General features: G+C 35.9%; 1 protein-coding gene across 4 annotated transcripts; it reads left to right on the top strand.

Moving 5' to 3' along the window:
- The first annotated feature begins 724 nt into the window (after window positions 1-724).
- On the top strand, window positions 725-26,158 carry LOC117414757 (ciliary-associated calcium-binding coiled-coil protein 1). 4 transcript variants are annotated; one of them, XM_034024544.3, is made up of 11 exons: window positions 725-842; window positions 2,982-3,169; window positions 4,074-4,250; window positions 4,524-4,636; window positions 9,316-9,416; window positions 9,917-10,083; window positions 11,440-11,584; window positions 16,380-16,452; window positions 18,231-18,353; window positions 21,939-22,073; window positions 25,032-26,158. In XM_034024544.3, the coding sequence occupies exons 5-11, from the start codon at window positions 9,382-9,384 to the stop codon at window positions 25,104-25,106; spliced, it is 753 nt and encodes a 250-aa protein (XP_033880435.1). In that variant the 5' UTR covers window positions 725-842; window positions 2,982-3,169; window positions 4,074-4,250; window positions 4,524-4,636; window positions 9,316-9,381; the 3' UTR covers window positions 25,107-26,158. The 4 variants fall into 4 exon arrangements, 3 of the variants coding, with proteins under 3 accessions (XP_033880435.1, XP_033880436.1, XP_033880434.2); XM_034024545.3 differs by lacking the exon at window positions 4,074-4,250; XR_009329056.1 differs by lacking the exons at window positions 725-842; window positions 2,982-3,169; window positions 4,074-4,250; window positions 4,524-4,636; window positions 25,032-26,158 and adding exons at window positions 7,243-7,470; window positions 20,177-20,270 and having other exon boundaries at window positions 21,939-22,039.
- The last annotated feature ends 197 nt before the right edge of the window (window positions 26,159-26,355 follow it).

A 26,355-nucleotide genomic window follows, 5' to 3' on the forward strand; every position in this document is an offset into this window, starting at 1 on the left:
TGATAACAGTCAGAGGCGGAGCTAGATTTTCATGCCAGAGGGGTGAGTCTTACTCTAGGGGCCCTAGTTCAAATAGTTGTCTGATAATCTGTAACAAAAACACATTGGACATGTGGAAAAAACGGCAAGTTATCAAAAGTGCCCAGCCATTTAAAGTGGAGATATCAAAAACACAAGCCAAGTTTCAAGAAACCATTGGGGCAACCTTGCCCAGCACAAAGCAAATAGGCACAACAGTAAAACCGACGGGGGCCATGGTTACCCCAATTGTTTCTTCTAACTTGTATCGAGAGGAACAGTAGTTACAGCGAAGCGCGAGAACTGCCAGTGACTATCTATACAGCACCGATAATTTACGTGTTTTCAGGGTATTGGCACAGCAAAAGCAACAAACAAAAGCACCATTCCACATTTAATTTGTAGTTCCCAACACTCTTAGGTGAAATGTAGAAAAAAATAAATACCTGTCATACAGTAAGAGAAATAAGTCGCAAAAGTAAGGTAAAAATGTCCAGCTCCTTTTTCGCCCAACGGTTAGTTTTATTTTGTACTGCACATCACAAACTAAAATATACAGAACAATTAAAAACAACGCATTAATATCGTACTGTTATCATATACACACGCATTGCACAACAACACAAAGCAAATTAAATATCTACTTGCTGAAGCGTTTTTTAAGCAATGCACGCAAGTGTCACAGGGCAGTGACGTCGGCTCCCTAATAACATGCCTCCTATGGGGAATGGATTCTTTCAATGCAGCGGTTTGGGCATTTGAGAAAAGAGAGGAAGATTAATGAAATTAATTCGAGACTTGATGAGACGCAGTTACCCTCCGCAGTATGTATTAAAATGGTGTGCTGCTTTTTATACAAAAAATGAGAAAAAGCTGGTTGCCTAGATGATTTATATTGGACCCTGACGCCCCTAATAAAACGAGGGAGTGGTTGTACAGTATTTGTTAGCCTATTTGTTTTTCTATAGGCCCCTAGGTCTCTTGCTATATCCCGGCCCTCGGTAGCGGATTTGTATTGGACCCCGACACCCGCTATATATCGAGTGGGTGGTGTATTTTTAAAATGGACTAGCAGGCAAAATAATAATAATAATAATAATAATAATAATAATAATAATAATAATAATGAAGACCCCAGGTACTTTTATCCATGTATATGTATATTAGGCTACAGGACATCTTAATGACAATTAACTCAACATGGAGATATACTATGGAACGCACTTATTGTGACGTCTATAACATTTATATTAAATTACTTTCAGTTTTAAACTTGAACATTTGCTTGCAAACAAAAAAAACTGTCTTTATATAATTAAAAAAAAATCAGGTATACGTAGAATTTGAACCTACAAACTTCAGTTTATAAGCGTGTTATGTTAACGGTCAGTGCTGCACAAATAGATGAGGCAAGCAGTATTTTGAAAGATGAAGTCAGACAGCTGAGAATTCTCGGGACGTTATTTTTTTTTTAGATTTTCGAGCCATAATTCATCATCATCATCCTCATTGTGAAATTTTGATCTTGAGTATTGAAAATTTTTGGTTTCCTGTTAGTGTAATACTCATTGTGGTCCCTATTGGCGCAAGGAAGTACGGTTTCCTCTCTCGATACTGGTTGATGAGAGTAACGCTATTTGTGGTCCCTACTGGACAAAAAGGAACATTGATTTCTGAGAATTAGCTATGCTGAAGGATAGCCTATATATTTGGTAAAAATAAAACATACATAAATAAATACATTAATATAAATATTGAAATAAATGAATACATAGACATTTATTTATTTATCTATGATATTTATTTATTTATTTTTCACTATCGTATAAAGACTGACTAATACTGTATGAAACAAAAATAACCATTCAACATTTCATGTTCAATTGTATATTAGTGAAGGTTTTTGTACATAAAGGTCATCATGCTTTTATATATTATTACTTTCAAATTATATATATATATATATATATATATATATATATATATATATATATATATAGTAACGACACAGACAATTGCTTTGTTGCAGGACTTGCTGTCTGTTCAGTTTGTCTAGTCTGTCTTTTGTATATGTTGCATGCAGGGGGAACTGGACGGGTCACGCCGTTAATTAATGGGGAGAATGTGTATTGTTGTTTACGGGGGTTGCAGAGCATTTGAGAATTCAACACCGTCTCCATGACTGAGTTAGGGTTGCCACCTGTCCGGGTTTGACCGGACAGTCCAGCAATTGGCATCTGTGTCCGGGTGGCAGGAATTAACAAGCCCGGACGCACTGATGTCCAGTTTTTAAGTGAAACGCATAAGAAACAACAACCTTCCTATAATATTTTCTTTGAAATACATTAGTTGCTTAAACGATTTCCACTACTTATTAGAAAAATGTACTGTATAGTACTGATCTGTACATTCTACTTTGTCACCAGCATTTGAATAATGCTGTAGACAACGAACATATCCACGTGATGTGAACAATCTGCAGTCACGTGACCTCAGCAGGCTACATAATTCTGTAGAGTAGTTTTGATAGTAGCTTGATTTTCATAAAGTAATTATTTATTAAATTTGTACACCGCTATCTTAAGATTTAATAATTAACAATAAAAATAGTAATATATAATAATAAAAATAAGACTTAAATGTATGTGTTCCATTAGATTTATTTGTCAGTGCTGTTAATTGTACAGACTTAAATAAAAAAATACACAAAATACATCAAATAAATACACAAAACATAACAATTGTCAGCTGTTTTTTTTCCTTCTATTTCTTGATGTTCTCCTTCAATATTTGGGTAAATTCTCTGAGCAAATTATTTCTTTCATTCATCATTTCTAATTGTTTATTCCCTATTTCTATTAGTGTGTTACATTTTTGGTTGCTGTCTTCTTTTTTTCATTTGCATTATTTTAAACCATGATGGTGGGCTACTATGTAATGCCCTTTTTCTTTTTTGTTTGGAGGGAGTTTTGTGTGATGATGATGTAGATGGTGAAGACCCTGCCTGTGCCTCAGGAGATGCTGCTGCTGAAGGAGGTGTTTTTTGTTGCAGCAGCATCGTCTCAAACACAGCAGCTGGTGTGATCGCAGGATCCCCACCAAGTACAAATACAGCTATGCAAAAAGGAGCACAGCATTAGCAATATGTAAGGTACGTGCATAATGATTTCTGTTCAGTTTTCAAGTTGCATAACATTACAGGTAGATGGATGCTGTTTGCAATTATTGTACTTTTAAATATGTTATAAATGATGATGTCTCTGTGATTTCATATTAGTTCAGTAAAATAATAAATGTAGCATAAAGCATTCTGTTAATGGTAAAGGCATATTTTATGTAAGGACTGGGAATCACCAACCCGCTTACTTGTGTTACACTGTATTACAGTATACTGCAGTTTTGATAGACCAAGGCTGACTGAGAAATATGTCTGGGTTTGGTCTGTGGAAAAGATGGCAACCCTACCCTGAGAACTACTTCCTAAACATGAAAACATTACAATATACTAAATGAACAGATCAAGCTTATTATGATAGTTTGCAAAATCAGATGAAAAGTTTCAATACAATTGGGATAATACATAATCATTATTTACAAAATCTTTTTCATCTTGTTACTTGTTAAAAACTGTAACTTTAGTGCTATACTACTTGCAAATGGAAGTAGAAACTGTGGCGTGAAAGCTACAGCATCTGCATTGCAAGCTGTGTTAGAAGCATGTCTTGGGTTCAATTTCCACGCAGGGCTTATATTGCAAACTTAAAATAAATAAATAAATGTATTTTATTTATGTGTAACGAACACATTTTTAATGTGAAAAAATTTTAGTTGATATGAATGACACTTTCATTGAACATACATACCTTTGGACACACATACATAACTTTAACGTGCACACACACATATATATATATATATATATATATATATATATATATATATATATAGGAAACACTTCTTTAGGAGATGACATTCTGCATAAAGTATTAATTATGTATTTGATTATAAGTTTCTTTACTTGTATGTTAAAGTTTCATTTTCATATTTTGATACAGCTTAAAGCACATGTAACTACCTAAGCAAGACATTTGCAGTCTCTCGTATCTTGGCGTCTGGGCAGAGAGCCAAAGTTACCAGATGTCTAATCAAGATGTGTGGAGGAGTGGAGACACAGTGTGAAAACAGAACACCACAAACAAAGGACTAGTTTGAAACAGTTTCTAACAGATTAAGTAAGATAGTCTGTAAAATGCTTAAATGTGACACACTATAGAATGTGATAGATTTGGGTGAGTTCCCCCCCCCTCCCCCCGTACCAGGACGGGTGTGATAGTAGGGTGGATCCATACTGATTGGAAGAGAGTATACATTAGGGCATGCTGTGACCTGCATGTCTTTGCTTGCTCGTATGTAATGTTTATACGATTGTATTAACATTATTTTCTTTTATACATATAAAGTATTTTTGATAAAAAAAATAATTTGTCACATTTATTTCCCTACAGTTTTTGGTGCCGAATACCCAGGATTCCTGAGAAACTTCCTGAAACAATCACTGGTTGTAAAGATTGATTTTCATCATTTTTATGACCGGTTCCATTATCATTGTCTTGATCAGGTGAGTCAATCTTAATCACACATAATAATGAAAAAAGAAAGTGAAAGTAATAAGATATAAGGGTCAAATGTGCCCAGGGATAGAATTCCCAGCGGGGAATCCCAGACTAGGAAAAGAAAATTGAATAGTGGTTTTCTAAGTGACAGGGACTTCCAGGAATTCACGAACAGAAATAAATATTAAAACTAAGTCAGAGGGAATAATAAAGACAAATGTGTAAATACTGACATAAGTCTATTTACGACTTATAAACTCATAGAGTTAAGTCAGAATTGAGACAGCCAGGTGACCTAAAATAAATAAATAAATAAATAAAAGCAGTGTCAGATTGCGTGATCTGAGCACAGGTTTTAATTGGAGGAGACCAGAGTTTTTTTTTTTTTTTTAACCAGAGGAGGCTTTGCCTCTGATGACAAACTCCTGTCTGTCTGAAACACAGTACTCCCATTAGTAGAACCGGTGATCTGGGCACAGGTTTTAATTGGAGGATCGACCCACATCCTCCCGCCCCCTTCTAAAGTGCTGCTGTAAGCAGTTGTATGTGCAGGGTTGCCAGTTCGGCTTAAAACTAGCAGAATTGGGCTTTCCTTTGTCTTAGCACGTATTTTGGACTTTTTTTGTTCCTGGTCGCTTATGTCAAAAGTAAAAAACATAACAAATGTTTGTGGTCAATGCATGCATAAAAACTGTAGGTTCCCGGACTCTAAGACTATAATCTTCCACGTCTGCTCACTTATCAGCCTCAGGCCCCTACCCTGGTCTGCTTCTCGCACCGCAGTCGTGCCAAATTCTGCCCATTGCTGAATTTTGCACTACTTTGAGATATGTGCATGCATCATTGTTTCATTGAAGTTTGTCCGTGTGATTGCTTGCTATTAATGTATATTTTGGACATCATATATTCAGTATATATATAGATATCTAATTGTTTAAAAGATTGCATGCCGAAGAGAGTCCTCTCTCCATGGATGAAAAGAAGCAGTTACATAAGAATGTGTTTAGCGCGCATGATAGTGACTTTGGCCGAACCAATGCAGTTCAGCACCACATCCGCACAGGTGGCCATGCCCCTATATGGGGACCCCTCCGTTGTATGGCTCCGTCCCAGAAGGCTGCTTGCCAACAGCAAATACAAATAATGCTAGATCAAGGCGTTATCCAACCATCATCAAGTCCCTGGGCTGTTCCAGTAGTAATGGTTTGGAAGAAGGATGGGACCTGTAGGTTCTGTGTAGATTACAGGCAACTCAATGCAGCAACTGAAAAGGATGCATACCCCTTGCTGAGAATAGATGACACCCTCGATGCCTTGGGGTTGGCCCAGTACTTCTCTACACTTGACCTTACCAGTGGCTACTGGCAGGTCGAAGTTTGTCCAGAAGACCGACCCAAGACAGCATTTGCTACCTCTCAAGGCTTGTTTGAGTTTAATGTGATGCCTTTTGGACTTGCAGTGCCCCCAGCGCTTTTCAGAGGCTGATGGAGCTCACCCTTGCAGGTCTACAGTGGCAAGCCTGTCTAGTTTATCTAGATGACATTATTGTGTTCAGCCGCACCTTCGATGATCATATAAGACGCCTGGGACAAGTATTCCAGAGACTGCAGGAGACTGGCCTTAAGGTGAAGCCAAGCAAGTGTCACTTGCTACGCGACATGGTTCATTACCTGGATCATGTAGTGTCTAAAGAGGGGGTTGCCACAGACCTACAGAAGGTAGCTGCAGTCCAAGAATGGCATGTGCCGAAAAACTGTCAAGGACATTTGCAGTTTTCTTGGGTTTGCATCTTATTATCGACGGTTCATACCAGGGTTCTCTCTTATTGCTTATCTACTCTTCAACCTCACTAAGAAGGGACAATGCTTTGAATGGACTGCAGATTGCCAGGAATCTTTTGAGGAACTTAAAGAACATTTGAGTTCTGCCCAAGTACTTGCATATCCTGATTTTGAGCAACCTTTTATCTTGAACACAGATGCTAGTGATACAGGAGTAGGAGCAGTTCTCTCACAGTGCAAGGGAGGTGAAGAGAAAGTCATAGCAGGATCTGTCTCTGCTTTGTATCTCTGACAGTGGAGAGATACTCTGCGAGGGTGTAGTTTCTTTTTAGGGCCCGATAACAATCAAGTTTATTTTGGGATTTTGTTTCTGTGTCCCAATGTTTCAGATAGGAGTTTTTGGTTTGTTTTATAATTTGGTTTACTCTGATTGGGGGCTGGTAAGCAGTGTTGACCTGAAGCTGGTTTGTGTTAGCATTAGTGGGGGTCAGTGCAGTGAGCTTCAAGGCCAGCAGACTTAGGGGACTCTTTTCAGGGCTGAGATCTTGGGTTTGGAGGGCCTTATATTGGAGTGAGTCTGACTCTCTCAATTTCAATTCAATTTCAATTGCTTTATTGGCATGACTAATTTTTTACAAGTATTGCCAAAGCAATGATGGGTAAATTCCCTCTCTCTCTCTCTCTCTCTCTCTCTCTCTCTCTCTCTCTCTCTCTCTCTCTCTCTCTCTCGCTCTGTGATCACGTTTTAACGTCATAGTCCTCTGACAGACAAGGACCAATCAAAACGCGAGACTGTTATGCGGTTCCACCCAAAAAAAACGGGGCTGTGTCATACCTCAGTTTCTTTAAACGTTTTCGCTTGCGAATCAAGTATGCGTTTAGTAAGAGTGAAGTCCAAATCACGCGTGTTAATGTGGCTCCTCCCGTTGGGCAGGGCATTCGGTTCCCACGGCAACAGAAAGCCAAACAGTTCAAACATGGCCGGGAAAGACAAAATGAAACCTCTTCCGAAATCACAAATGCCAGAAATACAGGTGCAAGAGAAGAAACAAAATAAGGTGATTAATATAGAACATCAACTCGTAAGGTGTTGGTTTAAAATACTTTGTTTTGGATTTAGTTTGCTGATTTTTGGAGGCGATCTTGTATAATATTATTATGCTGCTACTGTACTTACCGGTATACACAACATAGTCGTTGCATTACAGCGTTGCAACAACAGAAGCACGTTGCAATGCAACCATAAGTATGGCAATACAATACCGCCTACAGTAATTACTCTGTCAATGAAAAGTGCATTATTTTGACTCAAGCACCATGCGATGATGACGTTGTCCGTTTAAATTAGGCTGATGATATTCGCGTACAGTAGTCCCATTAAAAAACGGCTTAATTTGGACAGCAGATAGACAAACTTTAAGGATAACAATTTTTAAAGCATAAATACAGTAGACTATGTTTGGTATTGGTGCCTACTGCTATATTATAGTTGTACTGTAACTTTCAGGCCTGGGTTGCCTATGGAATGTATTTGTACAATACAGACTGCAGACTGGGTAGTATAAATAATAAGTGTATTTTGATGATTTTTATATTCCAGCAGATAGTGTACACTAAATATATATTACGATTAAACCATAGAAGCATACATACTACTTTTCCACAGTAAAAGTATAATATAGTTTCTTTTCCACATCAATTCTACATTGCAAAGTGACATACTGACTTCATAACCACAATGTATTTGAAAAAAAAATGTTAAAATGCATTTCAGTTTCTTAGTCACAGAGAAGATATACAACTACCACTCAAAACCAACAAAGTAAGCCACAAGCATTAAACAAAAGGCTCACCAGGTGTGTGTGTACTCTAGGAACAGTAATGCTCATTAGTTTCAGGAAGCTCTGTTGTAATTTTGCTGTTCTTTCATATCCTTTGCACTTAGAAAGAGGAACTGCCTGTTCAATGTCAAAGGATGTGTGTATAGTTAGAAGTTTGTGGTTGTGCAGCAGTGTTTTGGAATGTGACAGAAAATCTAAATGCAAGGATTACAAATAATATATTTCTCAAGGTATTAATTAGGCCTGTAGTATTAAAGTGGACCAGTAGTTGCATGTGTAATGATGGATATGAATCCCATAAATGTTGGTTGTATTTTTCTTTCTTTCTTTCTTTCTTTCTTTCTTTCTTTATTTATTTATTTATTTATTTATTTATTTATTTATTTAAACTGTGGTTTTGCATCTACACTACATAGAAGGCTACATTACAGCCTTATCTGTCTCTTTAAGTTAGCTGTTAAATGGACATAGCAAAAGTAACTAAAATTGATAGCATTTCAACAGGGTTTTTCACTAAGTGCTTTTTTATTGTCATTAAATATTTTATGTTCTGTGTGTGCCATTAATAATATTATTTTTGTTGTGTTGTACACAAATACATCTGGTGCAACAGAAGCATGTTGCAATGCAGACATGCACATTGCATTATTACAGCACTTGTACAGTAACTAACAGCTGATATTCACTAATAGTTTAAAAACTTCTTCGTCTTGACAACCGATGGGTGTATTTTATGTAGTGCTGCTATTAACTTTTAATGCACTTTGGAACCTTTATCTCCAACAACCAAAATTTAGTGTGCTGCTTTAAATTGCTTTTGTTTGGCGTTATTATCATTGTAGTCTTTAATGACTTACTGTACCATGGTTTTATAGGTGAAACTGTATTTGGGGGATATACATGTAAATAACCTGGAAGACCTTTCTCATAGGGTGGGTGCACAGAAGGTTAAACTAGTGAAGAATGTAGTTCAAAGGAACTTTTTCTTTTTTAAACTTCAGATTTAACATGCATGCATTTCTTCTATTTTGTGTGTTTGTTTCTTTTTTATGTACGGATCAGGATAATGAAGCCAGTGAAAAGGAGCACACGTTTGCCTGGAAGTTTCTATCGCATTCACAAGTTAGCATGTTGTCAGAACTGAGCGTGGAACAAGTGCAAAAGTAAGTATTTAAAAGTATAGCAGTATTTCTATAGGTGTGTCAGTGTCAGTGTCAGTGTGGGTGTGCAATTAAAAAAAACAAACACTTTTTTATGCATATACTGTATGGGGCATAAAGAGCAGCTTAGTGTGTATGAAATATCACAGTTATTGTAACTAATATACTCTATTCCTTTTTGTTTTGAATCACTTTATATCGTTTTCTGTTTGAGTCATCACCCCCTTAGCAACTTTTAAAACCCCTAACAGCCTCAAAGCACCTTCTGAGCACCTTGAGGTCATCTCTATAATTTAAATTGGTGCACTGGATTGTAACCAGCACGGGAGGGCAGGTTAAGTGTTACAATTTCTTGTATATTAAATATTGGTTAAGATAACTGTACTAAGTTGCTCTTTAAGAGCAACTTAATTAAAAAAAAAAAGGGTAAATCCACTTTCTTCTAAAAAAAATGTTGAGTTATGCTTAAATGTTTTAAAATAACACATATAATATTTTAATAGGAAAATGGAAGACATCCTCCAGTTTAAAAACCGTCAGACGTGCTTAAAGGAGGCAGCTTTATTGGATTACTATGTCTCTGGGTTTTGGTGGGCCAAAGAAACGAACTTTACAAGCCAGCAGATATCAGGTTTCATGACCCTCTTACGCATGCTGTTGGAGAATGCCAGTAAGTAGAGTTTCCATTTAAATTTGTACACGTTAGTCAACATCCCATACATAGAATATATATCACAATTCTTAAAGTAAAATTATTAAAAAAACCAAAAAAAACAAACAGATTAATAGTAATTCCTGAGTACAATTTAGTTATTCAGGTGTGGTTTGATATTAATACTGTACATAGTGTGTCCAATGTGGGCAATAATCCTTACACTATCAGTGCACTAGAGCAGACATTTTGAAAAGATCCTTGAAACAGACTTTAAAGTTTATAAGTGTAAAAAAGTTGTCAGGATGTTAACAATAAAAATAAAAATTTCAGGTACATTATTTAAACAGTTGTAGCAACATGTGGGGATGTGTAACACTATATTTTTCGGAACCTGCTTTTAACCTTTTCTATATTGATTATGCATTCCTGTATTTAATAACATTTTATAAAGTATATAGTATTGATGTATTTATTATTTATTTCTGAATTTATTTTATAACTAAATACTGGTTTAATGTAATACATACTATACATGAATACTCAATTAATAAATAATGCTATGGTTCCTGTCTCTGGAAATGTCTGATACAATTACAAGGCTAGACTAAGTGAATTAGAAAGTAACAACATCCTTTTTACAGTAGATCAAATACTTACTGGTAGAACCTCCTAATTGCGATGGCTTAGGACAAGAACAGTGGTCTGGAATTTCCGGTTTGCGCTTTTTAACTTTTGTGGTAAACACAAATTACAGTGAAATCTTTCCCTTTCGTGGTGTAGTATTTCTGCATGTGTAATCCCACACTGGTAAACTTCACATCCCTTATAAAAGGTGCATGCATGTAAAAGGAGGCATATGCAAACAATAAACTGTTGTAAAATAACACATATTACGTGTTTAAGAGTCTGTCAGAAATAGAGCTAAAAATGTATTTATCTCTCCTGTAGCTTGAGGCCTTAATTGGAATATTAGCCCAATTTACACACAAGTAAGCCAGTTGCATAAGGTAATCGGAATGTGTTTGCTGAAATAATAGGCTCCATGTACATAGTCCTGTCTCATTCAAAACTTCAGTATAGTATAGCAGGCATGCCACAAGAAATGTTTTAACTGCAAAGAGATCAGGAAAAATGTACCCACTCCTTTTGCTATGCAACAGATACAACATCCATGCTTGCTTGTTGCAAAACTGTAGCACAAAATCTACACTTTTGCCTGTGTACAACCCCTCACCTCCTAAATGTATGGGCATCTAGAGCATCAGTTATTGTGTGGAATATAATTATTATAATAAACCTATTCAACCATTAACATTAACCTACTATTTCAATAAATACTGTAGAGATGAATGCTTACTTATTTTAATACAGAAAAACACATGTCACTTGTGGACAACTGGAAAGAACTTGCAAAGACAATGGCTGGAATTAGGCAGTCCAGTCCAGCAGGAAAAGGTGGAATTGAATTCTTCAGTGTGGACCAGGCCATCTCCATCATTGACTATTTCAAGTCCAGGTACAGTGACTTTCAAGATTCAGTATCTTCTGAGATGTAGCTGTTCTGCCACTGTGAGGGGAATGGTATCTGGTTGTTTTGAATCTCTTATTCGTTGATAGGAAAGCCCTTGAAATTGTCTTCTGAAGTAGGATACTAAAAGTGTCAGTGGCTGCAGTTTATTTCTTCGCCACCTGGTATATCTAACTGGGCAGAAGCCCAGCCTGAAATAGCTTGTCATACTGCTGTGCTGAAACCCACGAGAGTATTACAGTATAAGAGTACACTAAGAGTGAATGGATGAGTCTCTTTGTGATGTCATCTTCGGACACAACACACAATACAATTGTAACCATAGAGATGAAACACCTGCAGAACGAACTTGGCATATGACGAGTCAAGAAGTGATTAAAAGTCAGGCACTGATGTGACAGCTGTTCTGTCTTTTTCAGGTGTCAGGTTCTTTTTTACCTAATTTGGCAATTCACAACAATCGCCTTATACAGTTTTCATATTTTGTTGAAGGTCAGGTGATTAAAGTCAAGCAGCGATTCACAAGCAATTGAATATACAGTACAACATCACTGAAATACATATTTTTTGTGATTGAGTATTTAAAATTATAGCTGAAATTTTAATTTAAACATATGAGACTGAACGTGGTATCCTGGAGTATCCTGTGCAAATCTGCCATCTTTATCGATTTATTTTTGGCACATACAGCAAAACTATTAAAATATGTTATTAGATATATGTCTAGTTCACATCACATATTAAGCCTCCAATGTTGTTACCAATTATTATTACACATCTAGAGTTTTTACAAAAAAAGATTTATTCACATACAAAAGCATTTGAGAATAATTAGTCTACCCCACTGCAGTTGCTTGTCTAAAAGAAAATGAGGACTCAATTCACACAACATTTTAATAAACTGGCCGAGCAGAGCTATGAATAAGATGATAAAACATTGTATTACTGTAGCTTTTATTATGCAGCATTTTAATAACATCATATTAAATCTGTCTGACGTTTAAATATAAATCATGCTTTACTGAGAGTGAAGAGAATAAATAGCCTTAATACCAGTTAAGCTGCTAAACCTTTGTATCTTTACCTACGTTTTTTCTACTGCTTTTTCCAGTCCTTTTTTATAATTTTCTATTTTATGTTTTAACTGTGAGAATCCACATGCGTAAAAAGCTAAATATATTTTTGTTTTTACTGGTTCTGTGGGAATCATGATGGGAAATGAACGAGAGAGACCAGGGTACTGCGTGGTGTCACAGACTACATTAGTACATTAGAACCTCTTGATTATCTCCACTGTGTAGAGGATAGGTCACAGTTGTTGCTGCTGTGGAAAAACAATTACTACCTGAAAAAAGGATGTTCTCCATCACAAAGTGTTGTGGCTTCCTGTAAAGGATGCATTCATTTTTAAGGTCATTTAGATGATGGAGGCCTTCCTGAAGACGAATAACAGCCATTGTAGATAGTTCATGAAAAAACACTATTTGGCTTTCGGAACAGCTGGACATGGGTGGTTATCCTAAAAATGTTTGTTGTTCATCCGTTCCACAACAGCATTGTGGGCTGGCCAAATAACTTTACAAAAACCCCATTGCAATATAACAGGTCAGTCAATGAAGCCACACTCACTCAATGGGCTGCAGTTTTAATGCGCCTATTTTTTTAAATAAATAAATAAATACAGTCGATAGGATTTATAGCATTTTGGTTAAATATGACCACGTCAAGAACAGAATATACACATTATTTTCAGAAGTAGTGCTAATAGAGTTTCCTTTTGGCATATAGTCTTGTAAGATATTAAACCTGGCTGAATAAACCCATATACTAACATAGAGCTGAAATCGACCATTCACACTACGGTACAGTTCACAAGTCTTTTTGTTTCACATTAACTTCTGTTACTATATGCAGCTAACCTCTCCAAAAACATATTTAAATAATGGTATACTGTATTCCTATACCCCTGGCAAGACTATATGCAGCACATATATTGCTGAAAGTGAAAAGTACTAAAACTGTGGTTTTAATGTTTTATTTTTATTTATTGTTTTATTCTTATTTAGTTATTCAAACCTAGTTAGGAATATTCAATGCAGTGCGCTACTTTTATGCTGAGTGAAAAAGGCCACTGGACAGCCGGATTATGGGTTTTTTTTTCCCTGAAGTTCAATCAACACAAGCTGTAGAATGAGCACAGGTTACAAAGCAGTGCATTTGCATGAATGCTAGATAACAAAAAAAAAAAAGCCTGTAATTTTGACAAATGTGCATATTTAGTTAGTATTTGTTTCACATTAGAAAGCTGTTTCAGTTAATGGCAGCTTTGAAGGCCATGCTTGGTATTGCATCAAAGGGAGCTGTAATAAATATTAATTATAAACACATCCGTTAAAAAAAAAAAAAAAAAAAAAAAAATGAAGGGGAAAAATACAGACTACATACATATCTTATAATTCTATATCACGTGGTTAAAGCTATTTGTTGTGTTGCTTAGTAATATTTTGGTAGCACAGCGTGTTATTGTGTAAGAATTGCGTAACTGAATTGGGAGTTGTTTGTGGACCACCTGGAGTTTACTCACGGACCACAGGTTAGGAACCACTGGTCTAGTTCATATCAGTTGGCACGTCCTAGAGTAAAGGTGTTAAGCACCATCTCCTTTGTGTCTGTATGCATTTAAGAATCATCATTCTTAAAATAAGTGCTTATTACTTTTTAAGGAAATACAACTTGCCATATTACTCATGGTTTATATTAGATCTTATTAATATTTTCCTGTAAAATGTACCTGTCTTTTGGTATAGAACATGTCATGGTTCAATTCAGGTAGATCAAGGCTTTAAAATGAGTTAATTTTACAGTAGTTATTCTTTTTTTTTTTTTTTTTTAATTTAGTTGTTGCCAATTATTTTTATTATTTTCCCCCAATTTAGAATGGCCAATTATTTTTTAAGCTCAGCTCACCGCTACCACCCCTGCGCTGACTCGGAATGGCGAAGATGAACACACACTGTCCTTCGAAGCGTGTGCCGTCAGCCAACCGCTTTTTTTCACACTGCGGACTCACCATGCAGCCACCCAAGAGCTACAGTGTCGGAGGACAACGCAGCTCTCGGGCAGCTTACAGGCAAGCCCGCAGGCGCCTGGCCAGACTACAGGGGTCGCTAGTGCGCAGTGAGCCGTGGACACCCTGGCCGACCTAACCCTCCCTCCCCCCGGGCGACGCTCGGCCAATTGTGCACCGCCCCCTGGGATCTCCCGTCCACGGTCGGCTGTGGAGTAGCCTGGACTCGAACCTTCGACGTCCAGACTATAGAGCGCATCCTGCACTCCACGCCTTTACTGGATGCGCCACTCGGGAGCCCCCCCCCAGTAGTTATTTTTAATGTTATTTATTACTGATCTGTTTGATTTGGATTAGATTTGCTTAGATTCCTCCTTGAGAGATTATTATTTATGATACAGATGTGGTTAAGAAAATGCTGACCACGGCTAATTTGGTATTGGAATACGATTTACTAAATTCTGCTCAGATGTTTTATTTCACATTAACCAAATATTTGGTATTAAGACTCTTCCAACTTGGCAATACTAGGAGATACATCTGGCCTTGTACTTTCACTCCCATATATATTAGGGATGCGGACCGGACCAGGTTCCGTGAGTGGTCCGATCCAAATCTATGGAAGTCCGGTACAGAGAGTGGACCGGTATGTGGCCAGTCCATTGCACAAACACTGGGCCAGCAAGCTTTTTTTCTCTCTGTTTTAAAAAGATTGGAACTAGTGCAATGAAGGAAACAGTGCATACTGCAATAAAACACTGCATACTCCTAAGACTTAAAGCATCAACTTTTTAAAAAGCTCTACAGTAAAATAAAAACAAAAAAACACATTACATACAAACCCAAATCCCACAGAGGCTTTAATGAGAAGTTATGACAGTATACAACACAACAAACAGCATGTGGATTTTATATATTGTCACTGCCTGAAATGCACAGGAGATACCAAATAATACAGCCATACACTAAGGTATTGTCAGCTGTCTAATTTGGTATCCCCTGTGTTTCTCACTGTCAATACCAGTCTTGTGTGTGTACTGTATATAAAATATATATATAAACAGATATCTGTAAACAATGTTATATGTAATACATTATGCATTTTTAATATAATTTACACAACTCGTGTTTATTCCAGACATAACAGCACAAACCACAGAGCAACAACATTCATGAAAACTTTCGTGATCATTTACTTTCCACTTTCAAGTTTTGAAATCCAAAAAATATATAAAAAATGTTCCGTTTTCCTTGGCCTGTGACCATTGACCTTCACCATGCAATACTCGACCTATGGCTGAAATGGAAACCCCAGTCCCACTTGCAGCAAATTCACTTTAAAAATCTTTGGCAGTCAATCTCGGATTGTTATTAACCTTCCTCACAATTCTTCTACTTGTTCTTGGTGAAAGAACCTTCTTTCTTCCAGACCGAGGGAGCGTTGTGACAGTACCATGAGTCTAGTACTTCTTTAGAAACAATAGTTGAAATTGGCATACTCAAATGCTTGGAAATCTTCTTGTATCCTTCTCCAGCTTTATGACAATATAATCATTTTCTGCCTAAGGTCTACAGATAGCTCTTTACTTTTTCCCATATTGTGTATTAAAGGTATTGATCTTGGTGAAATATCAAATACAACTACATTAAAGACTGTAGTCCTGTATTTTTTGTTTAGTCCTGTATATGTTTTAACCCTGACTGTTTTGTTTTCAGTTTATTTCAGCATTATAAACTATACGAATTTCTCTTCAGTCAACCAAGAGATGAGCTTGTTCTGGGCCTGGAAGTAAGTGTTTTTCTCCTCTCCTATTTTATAACAATACAGGGGTAACACACAGAATTAAAAAAAACTGCAATATTGTAATAGGCAGCAACAACGTTTTTTATGTAAACGGCCTGTCCATTGTGGCTGATATACAGACGTGCAATCCAGACTGAAAGATGACTGATAGTAGGTGCTGTTAGATTTTTTTTGCAATTGTTATAGTTGGTAGGGCACTAGAAATGGTGAGCAGCTCCTGGAATTAAAAGTGCTATAATGCAGGCTTATCAAAAAAGTACAGTACCTGCAACTACAACCAAATATAAGAGGACAGAAAAAAAACAAGGAGATTAATTTTGAAGCTACTTTGTTATATGTAGTAGATTAAATAGTTTATTATGCATGTTTATGCTTTGGGCAGTTTGTCGCTTTAAATAGAGGAATGGGAACACTGTGTTTTTTTTAAAGGAAACTGTCTTTTAATTATAGGAAGGGCAGTGATACTTGAAAAAGGACAGACTTTTCCTGTGTTTGTTACAATTTCTGTTGGTCTTAATCAGGGCAAAATTATAAAAAGCAAATGTGACCAGAACAAAGTTAGACTAGAGTTGATATTTTATAAATACAAATATTTTGAAAAAGCCATTTTTGCTATAACAGAATTCTTATACAATTTCTAAATAGAGATAAATGTAACTGTGTCTTTACAAAAATGTAAATAATTACATTTAAAAAAGGCCACAACAGAGGAATTTGCACTTAATTATCTGTAAAAGGAAGAGATAACTTGTTGTCTGAGTCATGTATCCAAACAACAACAGCAAACATAAGAAAAGAGAACAGACATAAACACAAAGCCTATCCTGTGTTGTCCCAATGAATTATGGGAGAAGTAATCAGGCTTTGCTCTAAAATGTAAATATATTTGAAGGCAAAATGACCCCTGTTCTCCCGAAGTACCAGACATAATGGATGTATTTTAGTATGCCAAAAAGTCACTCAATGCTTGTAAAACAGAGCATCCTGCCACCATGTTTTACTGTAGTAATGTTGTAAATACATTGAACATACAGTGCTCACTTATTTCTCTATCAGACTTGCACATGAAATTTTGAAAACAGTGAAACAGGGAAGGCCCCTTCCACAGTAAAATGTAGTACTCAATTAGTATTAAAGGCCAGATCATGTAATCTCTCTTTCATTGTTGGTTTTGCATTTTAATTTCCTAGTCTGTATACATTTGTAATTTTAGCTAAGCTACATGATATGTTGGTTTCCAAGACAACGACAAACCTCCCAAGAAAATTGAAACAGAAACAGTCTGCCATGGCAACCAGCTTGGTCTTTTCAGACTTAAAAGCATACTCTCTAGCATCTACATTTTCATAATATTTATTTCCTGTTTAGCATCATATTATTTTTGATTAAATCATTATTTATCATGCATACTAACTATTCCAGCAAAACATTGCTTCTGAACGGGCTGATTGTATGGGGGAAGCATATAAGTGTTGTGCTGTGGACTGAAGCCTGTGCCACGCTATTATTTTTCTCCACCTCACGTCACAATCTTCCTTGAGCAGTATTTCCAGAAGTAATAGTTGCTGGGTAAATAATGAACTTAGCAAACACAACAATAGAGAATCATACAGATGAAATAAGAGGATAAGGTTGGGAATTATAGGAACATGTACCATAGGTTTTATAAAGTGTCCCTTTAAAGGAATGATAACCAATGTTTTACAATTACTTTTCTTATGACTTACTGTAATATAAACAAATCTTGTCTTTTTTTTTGTAAGGAAAACATTGAGGTTATTAAGCCAACAGAGTTCCCATTCCCAGCTCCGCTTGAGGAAGGCCTGTCCTCTGACATCTACTCTCAGTTTATAGCACCGGCCCCAGCAGAACAAAGTGAAGACGAGGTATTACTAGAAATAGTGGGAATGGATATTCTTTGAGATCAGTTCATTATCTTCCAGTCAGTTCCAGGGGCGGCCGGTTAACAGTGTTGGCTTGCTTGCCGAACCCCCAGTCTCTTATTAATGAATTGCGCTTCCCTTCTTCTGGGTGATGTGCGTTTCATTTCCCCCCTCTCATGTGATACTGGCACATCAACAATGCTGATCATCCCATCTGTTTATCCGCCTTGCACATGTGCAGTAGCAACTAGCCGTCATCCAGGACTGGCTATGATTGGCTTAAAAATGTCAGGATAGAGCGCAGCCTGTTAGTGAACACGGTGTTCAGGTGATCAGCGCGCATGTGCCAAGACAACAAAGGCTATAAATATGAGCAGCACGACTTTGTCTCTTCTCACTCTTGCATGGTGTAGTACTTTGAGGAAAGATAGAAAATGTTTAAGCTGTTTAAATATTAAAATAAAATTCACAAGTCTAATTATCTTTGTCTAACTTCGTCTAACTTTAAAATGAATGTTTATGAATACTCTTATTTGTTCAACTTCGTTCTTTTCACAGTTTTAATCTGCTTTTATTTTGTGCCGTCTGTCCCTTTTTCTCCTGAGGCTAACTTAAGCTCAATAATATCTTGCTGTGTTAGTCAAAAAATTTGTTTTTGTTAATTTACCGACCACTACTGCCTGATTGGGGTAATCCGTTATTAAATATACTGTACAGTATATTTGTATTATAATATTTTATATTATCTTTTTAAATCTTGTTGATAGCTGTGTCAGGCTTTTTTTTTTCCTAGGTCTTTTTAAATTACTATTTTTTTTACTGTTTGTTTGTAGCTGAAGTATTTTTATTAGGTCTTTATAAATTATCTGCTGGTTCCTGAAAATAAAAAATAAAAAAATCTACTTCATTGTTAATTACAGTTTTTTTTTTCTCCTTTGGCCTTAATTGTGACTTCCATTTTAAGGTCTTATTTTTTCCTGTTCTTGGTCTTTGAACTTGGGATTGATTTAGATTCAGGGACAACTTAAATTTAAATAAATACACATTCAGTGTGTTTAATATATTTGTCTTATTTCAACATCTCACTTTTTATATTATTATTATTTTTTTAATGTATGAAAACCGAACGATTAAGTGCTTTAGCCATGTTATCAATTGAAAAAGACATGATGGCTGACATTCCTGACTTTAATAATAAAGTAATCGAAAAATTTGCCATGATAAGACATCGCAGAGCAAACTTTTTGTATTGCTTCCAACAAGAAACAGATCCACTGAACAGTGCTTCTACCACTGAGGTTGGTTCCCTGGATCCCACCCCCTCACCTGCTCCGAGGTGTGAACACCCAAAGATTTTGGCCACCAGCCGCCACTGGTCAGTTCTCGTTAAGATGAATTTCAAGTGACCAGAAAAAAAATCGTCATCAGAAATTCGTATTATCTGTGCCAAATGGTCCTGCCGACTGTCGTACATTGAAAATGTATATATTACTGCTCATCCAGCATCCATTGAACGATACTTACATGTATTAATATCATGTACAAAAATATTAGAGATGATTAAGGATCAGTCTTCAATGATAACAAACCAGTATAAATTCATTCTGGATACAGCAAGAGGTTGTAGCTAACACAATTAAAATATACATCTTACCTGTTGTGCATTTTTATTTGCTAAATAGGTCTTTTAAAACCCGATATGTGGTACTACACTATGTTAAAGAAATCTCTGTTTGCAAGCCATGCTTCAGGTTGTGTTGCACTTTGCCATTTCACCGGGAAATTGTCTCTACCCCTCCAACAGCTTCTTGCCTTTTACCAACCAGGTGCTTTCCTTGTGTACTGACATGCTTTAAGCCAGTAACATGCTTTGAACCAGAAGACACTACTGATGAAAAATGACTAGTGAAGCAGTAACAGGTACCGTATCCTGAGAATAAGGTGTGGAAATGGAGAACTCTCTTGAACCTAGTGTTGTACCAGATAGCATGGTTTTAAATGAAAATACATGCTTGAAAATACATGTTTGCTAGATTAATTGTCTGTTACTCATTTTGTAAAACAACATAAGTTGCCAGTTACATTGGTGTAAAGACTTTGCTTACCTGACCTATGATGTCAACCATACCACCATTATTATTTATTTCTTAGCAGATGCCCTTATCCAGGGCAACTTACAATTGTTACAAGATATCACATTATTTTTACATACAATTACCCAATTATACAGTTGGGTTTTTACTGGAGCAATCTAGGTAAAGTACCTTGCTCAAGGGTACAGCAGCAGTGTTCCCCACCTGGGACTGAACCCACGACCCTCCGGTCAAGAGTCCAGAGCCCAAACCACTACTCCAGGAACTGGTCAAGTGACATAGGAACCTCCCTGTCAGTTACTGTATTTATTGAACCTGGAAAATATTCGTGTTGGCTTATAAGAAGTCAGCATGGAACAGAGCAGAATGGTGGTGAAGGGAGGAGGGGCTTCTATGTTATTTTTAATTATTTAAAAGTATAGTGTGCTTTATTTTTGACTGATATCTGATTAGGTTGTAAAAATGCTGAGTGTGTATGTGCATCATGTTGCTATTCATGAAAGTTGTTTCTAAGAGAGATATTTTCTAAAGTTAATTCATTTACTAGTTGGTCTCCTTAAAATGTTGTAATAGTTTACCAACCTTCATATGGAAGGAATACATAAATTGGCTTCTGTGTTTTGAGAGTGTGAAAGTATGGATGTACACCATGGTAGCACAGTAAGTGCATTGTAAAGCATAGTGAAAGCACAGAAAAGCTTAGTAAAGAAAAGCACAGATGTGATGGGATGTGATAACTGTATAATGTGAAATAATGTATAATGTGATATCTTGTAACAATTGTAAGTCGCCCTGGATAAGGGCGTCTGCTAAGAAATGAATAATAATAATGTTGAATCACATGGTAAAACAGTGGAACAAACTGACCACTGTATTAAAAACACGATTTAAAATACATGCTGTTAAACTGCATAGTTCAGTGAAGCCAGAGTAGTGCACAAAGAAAATAAGGAACATATTTGTTTTCTTCTTGCAGAACACATGTCTTGAAGTAATTATAATCATGATGTTTTGCAAGCATTTATTTAATTTGATCACAAAACTGATGTGCCAGTAAAATTAAATAAAAACAATTAAAATGTGCTCTTTACTGGCTAATGCTACCAATGTAGTTATAAAACTGCGAGTCTACAGTGAATACAAATGAATAACAATGAATAAATCCCATCTAAAAGCATAAAACTCACATTAGAAATCTTACAATGTAATTTGTTATATACATATGTGTACAGTAAGTGATCAGGATTTAACAGCGTTGTTTTTGTAACTAACAAGACACCCAATTGCTATTTCTAACTTCCTACTCACATTCCATTTGCATGGCAGTCACAATGTTAAATAGAGACTCATCAAAATATCTGCCCTGGTGTTAATAAAAAAAGGTTTAGTAATAAAATATGTTATTTTAACATATTTTTATCGATCTTGATAGTGCCAAACAAAGTTTCATTCTCTGGGTGATGTTTGTTAAAATCTGTATTGTTTCTTTTCACAGATGGGTAAGCAGGATTATGATGAGAGAACTTCTGTAACTGAAGCAGAAGTCAAAGATCCTTTGGAAGGCTACACCATGGAAGATGTAAAGTCAGTGTTGGGGCTTGTCACACGAGACGTCATTGGAAACCTGCAGGTATGTTAACAACATCTACCCCCCTTCCCTCCATTGTACTTCAGAGGTGTGATTCCTTTCAAACTTTTCTGAACAAGAAGTAAATCTATGTGCTTAAATAGATATTCAAACCAAAAGCTTTATCAGTAAAAAATACTTGTCTGGGGTCATACTTCCAAAGTGTTTGATTTTTTTATAAATTCCACACCTTGCTTTGCCTGGCTGTCTATCTGTCACACTTTACCATTTTTATGTACATTAAGAGCTTATTGAATTGTGATTTTAAAAAATGGTCTGTGTCAGAATATGAGGTTCTAGAAGGTATCTCTCCATCTCTGTATTTCAAACTTACATTTTCACATATATCTAGAGAGTCACTTATTGAAAAATTGGTCTGTACATACTTTAGCTATTTACAGTATCAGTATCTGGGGTTATATTAAGGTATTTGTCAATGTGTCTGTAAGTCAAACTTGCATATTGAGTGCATACAGTGGGTATGGGTCACAGTCACATTTTCATGTTACTAGTTGAATTTTGAATTTACAGAATCACAGTCGGTGAATGGTACAGACATGCTTCTTGCATATTTTCACCTTGTGCAGTTTGGGCAGGAAAGTGAGGCTGTTCTGGCTGCTCAAGCTGTGCAAAATAACATCTCTAATTATAAACAACTTACACACAAGGAATTGCAATATAGCATAAAAAGATTTAATAAAAATAACAAAAAACAAATTGACCCCTAAAAACCCATATACATTGTAATTAACTGTCTAAAATCTTTGACCAAATGGAGTACAATTGAAGTCCCGAATCAGTTAAAACAGAAACACAATACAGTTGACTTTACCTGTCTAAAAAATATATATCCTGCTTTCCATGGATCAGAAGCAGGATATGTGATGCCGAGCGTGTCCTAATCTCGACTGGAAGGCCTTATTTAACGTTCCTGAATTTAGGGTTAAAGTTAAGAGTTAAGAAAAAAGAAACAAACAGACCTCAGTGATTTAAAAAAAAGAAACTATGAAAAAATTGTGTTCATATTATACGATTTAGATTTTGGTCAAACATTTGATTTCAGATAAAACAGGGGAAGGTGCTATGACAATAATTAGTGTTAATACACTGTAATAAATACTTTTGAAATTAGTCAAAATTGTTGGCGAGGGGGGGGTTGACTACAAGAAGAACATAGGCTTTACAGATATCTATCAAATATCTTTGATAATACCCTTATGTACATTACATTTGTACCTTACCATAGGTTTATCCTGACTCACAAACAACATTATTTTTCTTAAATACTGCAAAAAATGCTCACTGTACCACTGAAATGAGCCTTTTTGCTGTAAGAGATGCTTGTAATACTAAAAGCATTTCCCAAAGCATATCCTGGATCTGAACACTGCCTGGGGAGCAGCAACTCATGTGGGTTTGATCAGTGTAGGCCAGTATGGTTAAGTAAACTCCAAACGTAGGCTGTGAAAGAATGTTTTACTTTTTTTGTTACTGTATTTAAGTCATAAGTGGTTTGGTATGTGTATTTATCATTTAATTAAGATACATGTAAAACAAATGTACACAGCCTTTTGGCAAGTGCATGGATAAGTGTCATTTTACATTAACTCCTGGTGTACTACCTGCAATGAAATTAATATTTCCAGCATAACCACTATTATTCTTAGCACTTTTTGTGTTTGACTTTGTCTTAAAATGCAGTGTGTTTTCAAATATATGTACTGCAGATCTATTTCAAATTAAGATTAAAGTAGCTTTTTTGGTTACTTGGTTTCAGAAGAAGGATGTTGTAAATGAGCAGAGGCTTGTATAAAACTCCAGTGTCCAAGTTCAAAAGGCTCAAATGTATTGGTGGGTTAAAAATGAATTGGCCTCAGTCTAACAACCACTTTAGTGGATATGCTTGAACTGTGAGAGACATGTGTTATACATTTGTGGTGACGAATCTCTGGGAAAACACACATGATACAATACAACAGCTGCTAAAATGTGACTATCTAATAATAAACTCCATAATTAGGGCTTCCGATTTTCGGTTTTAACCGATAAAACCCGATAAAGCACCCCCAATAGAAAAACTCGAAAATAGCTAAAAAATAAGCACCGAAAAATACAATTAATAAAGCCCAAAAAACAGAAGCCCTATCCATAATCCAATTTAGGGCCCCAGGTGTATTGACTAGAATGGGTCCGGTATTATAAAAAGTAGAAAACTTCATCTTCAAACCAGCTTCATACTAAAGGTTAACCTTGTAAATGAATTAATAAAGTCAAATCTCCAATCAACAAACTGATAATGTGGTCTAATACAAAACCATATCTGGGATGAGTGTATAATTTTGCATTAATATACAGTACATCACTAATGGTTTTTTTTTTATATTCTCGTTTATGGAGGTTAATGGTTCAGAATCATAAACGTTTAACCATTGTCTTGCCAAAAATAAAGGCCCGCTGTAGTGTGTACACAGTATACAGTTATTTATTCAATATTTATTCCACATGCACATGTATTCTAATCCACATTAATGTTGTTGTAGCCTACAGTATATCTTAAACAGCTCTCCAGTGGAAGGCTTCAGATTTTAATTACAAATCCCAATATGTTCAAATTTAAACTTTGAAACGTGTTTAATCGTAAAGTTTAGGAAATTAAACAGATTCTAGCATCCCTGATTGCATTGTCTGAAACCCCAAAATCGCTGAATCCCATGTATATAAATCAAACAATGTCCTAAGGAAACATTGCTGTTCATAAATGATACCCCATGTCCTCTGTCCTGCCACTGTAATGTGATAAGAGGATATCAAGAGTGGAGAGGGTAGGCCACCAAATCTCTGCAAACAGGATATGATTGTGCTGTAGGATATTGACCAGCTTCTAAGGACTATCAGGAGCAGTAGACAGAGACTGTGTAGCCTGATGTAATCTCATTGTGTTGACCCTCTGTTTTCTGACAGACGGAGATCAGTGAGAAGCTCCGAGTGCAGGAGGAGACCTACATTGTGAGAATGGACAGACTTAAGAATTCCTAAACCAATTAACTGCAAGGAAATTGAAGGGAGGCGTAATGCCATTTGTTAAACAATTCACAGTCAAGCTGTGAAAATGTGATTAAACACCACTGATGTTAGCCTTCATCCAGAACTTCAAATACTGAATCATATTTTCTGAGTTCACTCGAAACAACAAACCTTTTGGTTAATGCTTTTTCCCTCATTTTTTATACTGTATAAAATAAAATCTGTTCATATTTGTTGGAAACCATATGTCTTTTTATTACTGGGATTCTTCTTTACAAATATTTAACTCGCAGCAATTTAAAGAGTATGCTGCTACAAATTGCATTTGAAAAGTATATTTTACTGTCCCCTTGAATTTAAGTTGTTTACCATTATTCTTAGTGGTTTTTATTTGAGAAGTCATATATATATATATATATATATATATATATATATATATATATATATATATATATATATATATATATATATACATACATTTTTTTATGTAACCAGGGCTAGATCGGCCAAGTCCTTTATAGACATAAAAGCAGCACTATCTGAATCACAGCTCTGTATTTCCAGCAAAACAAACTAAAAAAAAAAACCTGTTCACTAGATGGCTCAGGCTCTTACCTCTAATAAGACATTGGACTGATCTAGCCTGGGTTACATATGTCTACGGCAATCAACTGGAACAGAAGATCTGCCACAGAACAGTTATCTTAACTAATGTACTTGCATTCTTATTTTCTGTTACTGTTCTTTTATACTTTTTTTTGCTTTTTTTGTATTTTTTATTTTTTTACTTTGAAAAACATTATTATTGGATATAAAAACAAGTTGTATAGTGAAATTGACAGTACCTGAATAATTAAAAAAAACTAAACTACACCATTTTTAAAGGTGACCAGAGCTAAATAATGCTGAGCTGTGTGGGCTCAGTGAAGTTGTCTTTTGTGTTCATGTTTTTAGTACAGTCTAACCTTTTGAACTGGAGCCATCTAGTGTTCTCAGTGAAAACCTTTTTAGTGTGGTCACAGGAGTTTGGGCTCAGTCATAATTAAAGCTATCTGGAATTCTGACTCTTTTTTTTCATATGTTGTTTTAAAATACAATTAACCTGTTTACTGCCTTAACTGGTTTAAAGCACAGTAATTCAAAGAGCTTTATATAACTGAGATGTTTTTGAGAACATTGCTAGTGGAGGCATTTTATGCTTTGTGCATTAAATCCATTGACATGAACAATAGGCTGTATTCCCACATGTAAGACGTTTTAC

The sequence above is a fragment of the Acipenser ruthenus genome, chromosome 7 (assembly GCF_902713425.1).
Source record: "Acipenser ruthenus chromosome 7, fAciRut3.2 maternal haplotype, whole genome shotgun sequence".
In the NCBI taxonomy this organism is placed as follows: Eukaryota; Metazoa; Chordata; class Actinopteri; order Acipenseriformes; family Acipenseridae; genus Acipenser; species Acipenser ruthenus.